Source organism: Phascolarctos cinereus, unplaced genomic scaffold (genome assembly GCF_003287225.1).
Source record: "Phascolarctos cinereus isolate Bilbo 61053 unplaced genomic scaffold, phaCin_HiC Scaffold_1;HRSCAF=81, whole genome shotgun sequence".
Classification (NCBI taxonomy): Eukaryota; Metazoa; Chordata; class Mammalia; order Diprotodontia; family Phascolarctidae; genus Phascolarctos; species Phascolarctos cinereus.
The window spans coordinates 101314986-101327128 of record NW_027555514.1 but is presented as its reverse complement, the minus strand read 5'-3'; the positions used below and the strand labels follow the sequence as shown (position 1 = coordinate 101327128).

General features: G+C 39.1%; 1 protein-coding gene across 1 annotated transcript; it reads left to right on the top strand.

The window, feature by feature from the left end:
• The first annotated feature begins 1184 nt into the window (after window positions 1–1184).
• Window positions 1185–10054, top strand: LOC144456949 (putative maltase-glucoamylase 2). The gene is made up of 8 exons (XM_078153308.1): window positions 1185–1381; window positions 2188–2304; window positions 3977–4131; window positions 4255–4339; window positions 4971–5027; window positions 5637–5761; window positions 6368–6456; window positions 8545–10054. Exons 1-8 carry the CDS (start codon window positions 1193–1195, stop codon window positions 8619–8621), a joined length of 894 nt encoding a protein of 297 aa, XP_078009434.1. The 5' UTR covers window positions 1185–1192; the 3' UTR covers window positions 8622–10054.
• The last annotated feature ends 2089 nt before the right edge of the window (window positions 10055–12143 follow it).

Below are 12143 nucleotides of genomic sequence, written 5' to 3'. Positions count from 1 at the left end.
ATGCACCCACAAAACTGCTATACTTTTTTTTTTAATCAATGACTATCTTGGGGTACGTACCTAGCAGCAGAATCTTTGGGTCAAAGGATTTGATTAGTTTCGTCTTGCATAATTCCAAATTGCTTTCCAAAATGGTTCTTCTAATTCATAGCTCCACCAACAACGCATTCATGTGCCTGTCTATTGACAATTCCTCCTATCACGACCATTCCTAATTTTGTCATCTTTGCCAGCTTTCTGGCTATGAAATAAAACCTCAAGTTTGTTTTGATTTTTATTTCTATTGTTATTAATGATTTGGAGTATTCTTTTATATGGTTGTTAATAGTTTGCAATTATTTTCAAAACTGTTTATATCCTCTGACCATATATTTTGGTCTTATATATTTCTATTCATTTTCTATATGTGTTAGATACCTATTCTAATCTGAGAAATTTCATACAAAAAATTCCCCCCATTTAACTACTTTTCTTCAGATTCGATATGAATTAAATTTGCTTATGCAGAAGCTTTTCAGTTTAATGTAATCAAAATAATATGTTATATCTCTTGTAATTGCCTATACCCCTTGTTTGGTTAAGAATATTTCTCCTACTCCTAGCTTTGAAAAGTGTGTGATCTGCTTATGGTCTGATCTGTTATACTGTGGTCTTTCATATTGAGGTTGTATATCTATTTTGAATTTGTCATACAATGCACTCTAAGATCTCAGTGTAAGCCTAATTTTTGCTGTTGTTGTTGTTCACTTTCAGTCAGTGCCTAACTTTTCATGACCCCATTTGGGGTTTTCTTGGCAAAGATACTGGAGGGGTTTGCCATTTCCTTCTCCAGCTCATTTTACAGATGAGGAAACTGAGGCTAACAGGGTTAAGTGACTTGCTCCAGGTTACACAGCTAGTAAGTGTCTGAGGCTTGATTTGAACTCAGGTCTTCCTGACTCCTGGCCTCACCTTTGATCCATTGCACCACCTAGCTGCCCCACCTCTGATAATTACGCTAGGATAAATGTGGACTTATTTACCATCACAGCCTCGTATACTTATTCTAGGGAAACAGACATCCCTCTAATTCCTTCCCCTTCTGGGAAGCTTTCTTCAAATTTGATGTTGGAGAGTGCAAGACACACAGGACCTTTGATACCTCCCACCAACAGTAAGAGAATTCTGAATTCACAGCTCTTCAGTAACCTAGATGTCTTTCCTTTCCAGAGCCATGGAGAGCATCTTTTCTCAAAAGAGAAGCTTCGTCCTGACCCGATCAACCTTTGCTGGGTCAGGCAAATATGCAGCTCATTGGCTAGGGGATAATGATGCCACTTGGAATGATCTCCAATGGTCCATCCCCAGTATTCTTGAGTTCAACCTTTTCGGTATCCCCATGGTAAGGTCCATTTCCTACTATTAAAAAAAAAAACCTTCCTAGAGGGAGAGTCTTTCTGTCTCTTAACACCTGTGCTTGATAACTCTGGGAGCACCTGACATCTAAAGAGCAAATGACCCATCAGGAATTTTGTCTTGGAGAAAAAAATCACATCCTCCTGCTCAGTTGCCTGTTAAAAGTAGAATAGTAAATCTAGAGCCTAGGTTGCTCTTCTTTAGAGCTCTGGAAAGGTAAAGAGGCTGCAGGAGTAAGATGTATTAATATTCAAAAATCCCCATGAGGAAGGCCTTGGGAAAAGAAGGGGGGGAGGGAGGCATTAGGGATTGAAGTTGAAAACAAGTTTTTTATAGAAAGATGATCTCCATTCCATTATTACTCCCCTCCATCCTGTTTTATAGTTATTTGCTGTTGTTTAGTCATATTTCCTATACCATCACAGCATAGAAGAGTGAATAGAATGCTGGTGTTGGAGCCAGGAAGTCACTTGACATAAGCTGATTGTGTGAATTAAGGCCAGTCGCTTAATCTCTCAGTGCTCTGAGTAACTCTCATAAGGCTGTATGTTGCAGTCAAATCACCATCCTGCATTGATAGAGGTAGTTCTCTAGGTAAATGACATCACAGGTCCAGTCCATATTCTGATTGCTTCTTAAGTAGGGCAGTCTTTATGCTTGTGATCTCCACGTATCCTGTCTCTTGTCATTAGCCAAAGAACTTTCAAAAAATGGGACATTGTTATCTTCTTCCTGAAATTGTCCCTATACTGGGGACACAGCCAAAGGCTGGGTGTCTGTGCTTTTTTCCAGGTGGGTGCGAACATTTGTGGCTTTGCCTCCAATACCTCAGAGGAGCTGTGTAGGCGTTGGATGCAGCTGGGAGCCTTCTATCCATTGTCCAGAAATCACAACGGCCCAGGTTTTATGGTAAGACACCCAAATGGCGAGCCATTCTTTGCTCTCAGAGGGAGGTTGTCAGAAATCTGCCAGTTGATTCACAGATGTCTCCAATGACAGAGTGACATGTCCTGGTGCTTGGGTGAAATTCCCAGTCCCTATAAAAAGAAAGGAAAGAAAGGGGCACAAGGAAGAGCTTTTAGATATACCCACTTGAGTTCTGGAAAGCCACTAACCAAAGTTTGAGGGCATTGATCATAGTGTCTCTAGTTCTGCTATTATAAGTGCCACAAGCTTAGAAAATAATAAATGGATTGGCTTCTACTATCTCTTGCCTATGAGTAAAACAAAGAGGATGACTTACAGGCATTGGACATTGATGATAGGGGCATAAAGAATAGAGCCAGGAAGTCTTGGAAAGGCTAGCTGAAGGAGATAACTAAGGCTGGAAGCTCATATCATTTTCTCCTTATTTTCCTTACCCTACCTGCTAATACCTCCCACTACTCTCTTTTCTTTATCTTCCTCCTTCCTTCCTTCCTTCCTTCCTTCCTTCCTTCCTTCCTTCCTTCCTTCCTTCCTTCCTTTCTTTTTCTTTCTTTCTTTTTTTTTCTTTCTTTCCTTCTTTCCTTTTCTTTCTTTCTTTCTTTCTTTCTTTCTTTCTTTCTTTCTTTCTTTCTTTCTTTCTTTTCTTTCTTTCTTTCTTTCTTCCTTCCTTCCTTCCTTCCTTCCTTTCCTCCCTTCCTCCCTTCTATTCATTTTGAAGAGGTACTTATAGATCTACGTGTTGTCTCCTCCATCAGAAGGTAAGCTCCTTGAGGACAGAGACCTTTTTACGTTTGTTTTTGTATCTCCAGTGCCTAGAATAGTGCTTGGCACATAGTAAGTGCTTAATAAATATTTCATTCATTAAACTCTAGAGGATGCAAAAATGGAAAATGACACATGTTCTACCTCCACAGAGTTTATGATTTAACTAAAGGGAAAGAGTGGTGATGGGAAAGATATTACCTATAAACAAATAACTGTGATACAAAGAAGAGGGGAAAAGGAGAGATCCAGACAAGAGACTCAAGGAATACTTGAAGAGACAAAGATGACTTTCAGTGGATGGGCTCTCTTGCAGTCAGAGTTGACAAAAAGGAGGCAAGTCTGAGAATGAAGAAGAGGGAGCAGGTCCTAGTCTCTAAATCAATCCAAAGTGAAGGTGCGAGGCTTTGGGAAAAGTGAGTGGTAGCTCTCACAAGAGAGGAAGAGTGAGCAAGATCGCCATTAGCCTTGACTAAGGAATTACTAGGGTTCTAGAACCAGGACATTAGGGAAGTCAGTATCTCTGTAGGGAGATACTAGTGTTCTTATACAAATAATAAATAAGTAAGTCTCCATTGCCTATCTCAGTGAGGTGTGCATGCCCTGTGTTTTATGTACATGAGAAACAGAAGACATAAAAGAACAAAAGTAACTGTTGCCCTTGGAAAAGCTTGCAATCTGAAAAGAAAGATGAGGTCAGTAAAAAGGCAAGAGAAATAGAGACTGCAAATTTGTATAAATACTTGAGGGAGAAGAAGATGAATGAAGTATTTTACTGTAGGAAAAAAGGACAGTTTGTTAATCTAGGAAGAATCCTTGGACTAGATTTGGCCTTAAACTATAATGTAATTGGTTAAGCAGTTATTTTGTGTTTTTTTCTCTCTTTCACCAGGACCAAGATCCTGCTGCATTTGGAATAAACTCTGTTCTTTTGGATTCTGCCAGATACTACCTCAATATCCGCTACAATCTTCTGCCCTACCTCTATACCCTCTTCTTTAGAGCTCACACTCGGGGGGATACAGTGGCCCGGCCTCTTGTCCATGAGTAAGCTCCCTCATCTGTGACTATTGCCTTCCAAATCACGACTTTAGTTTATAATCATGTGAACATATGATCTGGGGTTAATTATGATTGGAGGACAAATCATGCTTATTTCCATATCCCCAGGTTTTACCAGGATTCACAGACGTGGAAAATACATCAGCAATTCCTCTGGGGGCCTGGCCTGCTTATCACACCAGTTCTGTATTCAGTAAGTTTCTTTGCATGGTATGTGACATTAAGTGGTACAGACAGGGTACCCCACTGTCCCTCAGCCCATCTAGCCCTTCATGGTGACCTTTAGTAGATATTGAGTACCAAGCATATGACGTTAGTAGAGGCTTTGACTGTCTTTATGTGCTGACTACAACAGATACCCCTGTGGCCATGGGTCAAAAGAAGCATCCCTTGCTCTCTTTCATCTCTAATATCTGATGAGTCTATCATTCTAGGATGCATGACTATGGTAAAGAGTAGTAGCAGAAAGTGTTGAGAGTTGGTAGGGCATAGTGAATAGAGAGAGAGACTGAGTCTTAATTGTTTGCAGGAGAAGAGGCAGGAGTATGATGCCCAGGCTTAATGCGGAGAGGGTGGGACCAGGAATGTAACGGCAGATATAGAAATCCTCCAGGATGAAAATTTTTCTGCAATAATCCACATGCATATTTGGAATGCATGTGATAGCCCCAATAATAATAATGTCATGTATCACTTCATGACACTAGTTCAGTCACACTGAGATGTCAGTCAGCTGACATCTTTGCCTGAGGATGCTCTCTTGTCCCTTGTGCCTGACGTCTATCAGTGTGGAGGTTAGATGTTACTTTTCTCTGTTGTCCTAGGGTGTGGACCGAGTGATGGCATACATCCCTGATGCCATCTGGTATGGATATGAGACAGTAAGTAAGGACAGCCTCTGACTGCTAAGTATACGCTGTATTGCATGGGCTGCGTCTAGGGAGGGAGCAGCGGGGGGCACCTGTGCTTTACACTGCATTTGCATTCTGGGATCTGAGGGGGTTGGGATAGTGTGAGTTTTTATTTTTTTCTGAAAAAGAAAAAGAAAAACATATTTAATCACATTGATCATTATTACCATTCTTTTGTTGAATAGTTAATTCTTTTTAGGAGGAATATATTTCTACTTTATTTTGAAAATCATTTGGAAAGTAAAATCATTTTCATATAAATATTCTTTCCAGACAATTTAGCTAGAATACACAGCTGGGGAGTAGGACAGAGAAGCACATGACTTCTAAAGTCCATTTCAGATCCAATATTCCATAAGTTTATGTTTCTATGATCTGTTCCTTAAATCAAGAGAGCTACGATCAAGCCAGACAATGTCTGAAATGATTTCCAACGCTGAGAGTCTGTGAGCCGTTTACTACTAACCACTAACTACTACTAATAACTAATTAACTACTACTAACTAGCCACTAACTAACTAACTGCTGTTGGATGATTTGGTTGAATTTAAGGCCAGCTGTTTTCTTCTTTTCACCTAGAATGTAGCGATTCCACAGAGAAAGGAATGGGTGGAGATGGTGCTTCCTGGGGACAAGATAGGACTTCACCTTCGAGGGGGCTCCATCTTTCCCACACAGGAGCCAGCTGAAACTACAGAGGCCAGGTATGCTGTGAACGTGAGAGCCCAATCTTGTCACTTATTTTGTTTTCAGGGAGCCTTGGTCAGGCAATGTATCACGGAGGAGGGTGTGTTGTGGTTTAGGATATGGGAAGATAGTAACAGGAAGACCCAGACTAGTTATTTAAATTTTTCATCCAAAATGCGCATCTACAAAACTCACCACCCTCATTTTCCAAGGAAAGTCAGTTTGCATGTGGCATCCTCTTCCTCATTCGAGGGGGGATAAATCTTCTCCCATCTTAGACTATCTATATTCTTTCATTTATTCACATTCAGAATTTAACATACACATAGAACTTTGCCATGCTAGTCATTAGCATGGCATATAGTGGAATTTGTGTTGAACTAGGAGTCAAAAGACCTGGGCACTTAACAACCACACCTTGCCCACCTTTGACATCTAGTGCTATGTGACCCTGAGAGTTCTCCCAGGTTCCAGCCATCAGTTTCAGTTTCCTGGTCTATAAAAGGGTTTTCATCTAAAATGTGTTCATAGAGGGATTCTCAGGAGCGTCTGCCCTTAGGATCCTCATTCTGGCAATCTGACCTGTGTCTTTCTCTGTCTAAGCCTTATATCTATTCCCATAGCCGTAAAAATCCCCTGGGATTCATTGTTGCCCTGGATGACAAAAAAGAAGCAAAGGGAGAGCTGTTTTGGGATGACGGTGAAACAAGAGGTAAATTGATGTCTGATGACTTCTTAGATGTCACCCCTACCCTCTTCTTTCATAATCATTCGGTCAGGAGTGAGTGCTGCAGTACACAGAAAACTCCCATTGGACAATTCATTGTCAAGTTTCCACCACCCTCATTAATGCTGTATTTTAATAGCTCCAATGACTCTTTTGCTAAATTGCCTTCATGATATGGCACCACGTTTAACAAAATGCATGGGGCATAATTTATTATGGGGATAGAGACCAGAAGCTCTCTAAGTTGTTGCCAAAACTAGATTACATTCCTGGTTACAAAAGATTTTTACCCAAGTAGCAAATGTAATGCCAAGACTATTGCCAAGAGAGCAAGCTTTATTCTGATCTATTAGTGGTAATGATTGTCGTTTACAGGCAGTGTAGCTCAGTGTCTAGATAGCTGGCCTTGGAGTGAGAAGAACCTGGGTTTAAATTCTATCTCTGACACCTACTGGCAAGTCACCTAAGCTTTCAGTGACCCAGACAACTTTCTGGGACCATAAGTTGAAGAGATGTTGTTGTTCAGTCATTTCAGTTGTGTCTGATTGTGACCCCCTTTGGGGTTTTTTGTGGCAAAGATACTCCAGCTCATTTTATAGATGAGGAAACTGAGGCAAACAGGGTTAAGTGATTTTCTCAGGGTCACACAGCTAGTAAATGTCTGAGGCCAGATTTGAACTCATGAGATCTTTTTGACTGCAGGCCTGGCACTCTATCCTCTGCTCCCTAGCTGCCCTGAATAACAGATGGTGACTTATATTATTAGAGAGATCATACTCATCAGGTGTTCCCTAGCCTATTCCAATGAAATTCTAGGTCCAGTATAGGAAAAAAAAAAGTACTATTTTAGTGATACTCAGTGCCTTTTATTGGTGAGCTAAGAAAAATGCTTTTTGGCTTTCCCTGAAAAGAAAGAGAGCTTACACTATTATATTTGCACATTTACCCAAAATATTTCATATACCTATGGTCTACGATCATGGCACACTCCTAGACAAGATTAGTATAGTAACTTCATTTATTCAGAAATTATATCTACTGAGTATCTACTACATTCAAGACACTGTGCTATGGCCTATGTCAGGTACAAAGAGGTTTTAAGAGAGTATCCTAGAGGCAGCTGGGGGTGCAGTAGATAGAGCACTGGCCTTGGAGTCAGGAGGACCTGAGTTCAAATCTGACCTCAGACACGTTACACTCACTAGCTGTGTGACTCTGGGCAAGTCACTTAATGCCAATTGCCTCACCGAAAAAAAAAAAAGAGAGAATATCCTTGTCCTTGAGTAGGAAATGTGATAGGTACACAAGCAATTAAACCAGATGGCCTCTTCTATTATAAATTTTGTCCAATCCTTAGACCTAATAAAATCATAAATCTGGTGTGCATATTGATTTATGTAGATATTTTATGAACTATAAGATGATATCTTACGTGACGGTTGGGTATCTTTGCTACGATAAAAATAAACGTGCAAAAATATATATAAAAATTACAAAAATGGTTAGCCCAGAGTTTGGGGGATGGAATAAATTGATCTAAATTTAAAAGAAGTCATACTTTTAGCAAATTAAGAACTGTAATGAAAATAAGAAATGTAACTCCCATCCCTGGTTCTGTTGAAAGAGTGTACTCTGGTTGGTTTTTAATTGTATTTTCACTCTGACAGGGCTTAGTGAGTAGAGAGGCAGGCCAAGTTTGAGGCTTGATAGATTTTCCTAAACTTTTCTACAAAAACTAAAGCTGAAGCTCCAACAAATCAGCAGCTAGTGAAAACTCTCATTAATCACTTTATCTATATGACATCAAAACAGACAGTGTGACTAATTTCCCCCCGCTGCCCCAGAGGCTGAACTAAGTAGTGGTTTATATGTCATTATATTTATTAATGTTAATTAACTATCTTCATTAAGGGCTATCAGTAAACTAAAGGCTAATTGTTGGAAGATTCTAATTTAAATAAATAAATATATATGTAAATAGCACCCAGTATATCCTTTTTCCAGGCCCAATAAATAAATAAATGTAATTTTTCTCTGATACGTATGTATACATTCTTTTTTTCTTTATTGCAGATACTTATGGGAAAAAACTTTATTTTTTGGCAGAGTTTAACGTGACTCAGGTAAGGCAGTTTATGGAGTTTCTTTAAAATATTCTTTTCTCAGCTGGCTACTAGCTGTATGACTCTGGGTAAGTCACTTAAGCCTGTTTGCCTCACTTTCCTCATCAGTAAAATGAGCTGGAGAAGGAAATGGCAAACCAGTCTAGCATCTTTGCCAAGAAAACCCCAAATAGGGTCATGAAGAGTTGGATGTGACTGAACAACAACATAGCACTAGAAGTTGCTTGCCCAGGGTCACAGTCAGTATATGGCAGAAGCCTTCAGGGATGGATGGCTTTCAATCCGTGTCTGAAAAACAGTAGAGTCATTGGTTGGAATTCCAGCTGAATCCAAGTACTTCGAGTAATCCTCATGGAATCATTGACTCCACCCATTTTTCTCATTTTCATTACTTATTCTTGAAGCTTCTGAATGGAATCCTATGGTGGACCTGGGCTCCGTTTCCAGGAAAATTTCAGATTAGTTTTAGAGAGAAATGCACAGGACATAGACTGAGGAATGAAGAAAGCAACCTAAAAATTAGTGGAAGTGAGATAGTGGACTTTCCCATCCACTGGGGAATCCTCCAGCTTTCATTTAGGTGGAAGTATATATGTGTTCTAAATCATGGAGGATCCAAGCATGCCTATGGGTTGCTACAGAAGTGAATTTTAGCATCTCCTTATTTGAGAGGGACAATGCTTTTGTTTCTGTCAGAACTGGATCTAATAAACTTTTTTTTCTGTTCTAAGACAATCCCAAAGAAGGGTTTATTTAATGTTTTAGCCTGGAGATTTACAGCCAAGTTCTATATACATTATCTTTTTGTGATGTGCTTGATTAATGATTTATCAAAAGCCTGATAACAGCCATGTTGAAGACCAAATTTGTACTAGATCAACATATTGCTATACCTGCTGATCTCTGGGGGATTGTTGGGCGGAAACAAGTTCCCCACCCACCCATTTCCCAGACTGATTGCTGTCTACATGCTGTGGCAATAAGTTTTTGTAGAGACCTCCCTCTTCTACCCTCCTAAAGTAATAATAAATTGTTGGTGTTATGGGACTTTTCTTTCTTATTTGTCTCTATCTTTGGAACACATCTTGAATTTTTAAAATTAAAATTGTATTGATTATAAAAAGAAATGATATAGTATGTAAACAGGAATGCTGTGATTTGATTTCCCTATAAGGATTTTTTCCCATTGCAATCTTGAGGCTTATCGAGGTCATAGAATCATGGATTCACAGCTAGGTGGAACCTTGGAATCTGTCAATCCTGTCATTTTTTGGATGAAGAAACAGGAACAAGGAAATCAAGTGATTTGGCAAGGTTCACCAAAGACAGAAAATTTCCAAGGTGGAGTTTGAACCCAGGTCTTCTGACTCTAGAACCAAATGTTTTTCCTAAAGTATCATGTTATCTACTCTGTACATTATACAGAAAGTCTTAGATTATTGCCTTTCTTCATAGCTAACTCACACCATTTTTATCACATCTTTTATGTTACACAAGTATGTCATAATATTAAGTTATTAAATTATTAAAATATTATAAACATTCTTATATTTTATTATGAAATCATTGCTATTAAAACATTACTCTTTTCTTGCTAAGTGATATTTGATACACACAAACACAAAGCAGGGAACCCATGTTCTGCTTTAAATATTCCAGATTCTCTGTTTTGCTAATATCCTAGTCACATGATTATTTGGCCACTATATGCCTGCCTTCCTCAAACCCTCCAGCCCTAGTGCCTCTAAGGTGACCTTCTGTCTCCTCTCCATTTATCTGATATGTTCTGATTCATGTATGTGCTGTGCCCCTGTTAGAGTATAAGCTTTCTGAGGGCATTCCATTGTACTCCCTGCCCTTAGCACAGGTACTTAGCACATAATGTCATTGTTGCTGAGTTGCTTCAGTCGTGACCGACTCTCTGTGACCCCATTTGGGGTTTTCTTGGCAAGGATACTGGAGTGATTTGCCATTTCCTTCTCCAGCTCATTTTACAGATGAGGAAACTGAAGCAAACTGGGCAAAGTGACTTGCTCAGGGTCACATAGATAGTAAGGGTCTGAGGTTGGATCTGAACTCAGGTCCTCCTGACTCCAGGGCCAGTGCTCTATCCACTGCACCACCACTGCACAAAATAGGTATGTAATAAATAGTGATTGATTGACTTTGGCTGTATACAAACAGGTTGGAGGATTCTTTTAGAATGATGGGATTGCAGAGTTTGAAGATTTGTAGTTCAACTCTTTACTCAAAGCATGCACCTCCATCCATGACTTTTTCTACAAGTGCTCATATCATACTTGAAGATCTCTAGTGACAGGAAACTCATGACTTTATGAAGGAGTTTATCCATGAGTGTGCTAGTAACTATTTAACAGCAAGCTCTCCATTAAAAAAAAAGCATACACAGCATATTTCATTATTAACACTTTTTCCACCACCTTCTTAGGTCTAGACAATCAACAAAATAATAAATCAAGCCCTGATTGGTAATATTTGCCAATTTCCAAGATGTAAATGCTCTCATGGGAAGCTTAGAACCATTTGAGCTAGCCCCAGCACACCTCTGAGTCTCTCCCATTTTTGATGATTCTGAATTTTAGGAAGTTTTTTCTTTTTAAATAAATGAAAACAGCCTCCTTGCAATTTTCAACCTTTAGTCCTACCTAGCTCTGTTCAGCTAGGGCAAATAAGTCATTGGTGTAGGGATGGAGAGGTGATCAGGTAGCAGACTCAGATACACACTGTCTCTCTCTGAGCAAAGACTGCAAAATCCACAGAAATTCCACTATGTGCCAGAGCAGAAACATTTTGTCCACCATAAGTACTGCTGGAAATGAAAGGGGTGGTGGTGAAGGAGAGCCCCTTCCCCCTTGCAAGACATTATATTGAAGATTAATATCTATCTATCTGTCTGTCTGTCTATCTATCTATCATATTAACATGTGATAAGAAATGAATATTATGACTACTAAGAAATCTACTTGGGAAGACTAAAAGGAACTAGTAATAATTATAATTAACAGTTAGCATTTATATAATACCTACTGTATACCAAGCACTGTGCTAAGTACTTGACAAATGTTATTTTATTTGATCATCATGCCAGCTCTGGGAAGTAGGTGTTATTATAATTTCCATTTTACAGCTGAGAAATAGAGACAACCAGACATTATGACTTGCCCAGAATCACACAGCTAGTTGTGTATGTGTGTGTGTATGTATATGTGTATATATGCACACACCTCCTATATACATATATAAAGGTATGTATATATATGTGTGTGTATATATACACATATATGTATACACACACCTATATACATAGATATATGGACATATGGGTGTATATGTATGTGTATATATACATGCACATGTAGTTTTTGTATCATTGGTTTGCATTAATTTAATCTTTCCTACTTCCTTTCCCAGAAAACTAACCCTAATATCAAATAATTAAACAGAGAAGGGATAAAACAGTTCAACCTAACATAACTAGCACAGCAAAAAAGTCTCATATAATATGCAGTGTGCCACATCCATAGCCCC

Coding starts and splice junctions, on each gene's coding strand:
- LOC144456949 (XM_078153308.1), top strand. CDS start 1,193: ATGTCTTTCCTTTCCAGAGCCATGGAGAGCATCTTTTCTCAAAAGAGA. Junction 1,382..2,187: donor ACCTTTTCGGTATCCCCATG/GTAAGGTCCATT, acceptor GCTTTTTTCCAG/GTGGGTGCGAACATTTGTGG. Junction 4,132..4,254: donor GCCCGGCCTCTTGTCCATGA/GTAAGCTCCCTC, acceptor CCATATCCCCAG/GTTTTACCAGGATTCACAGA.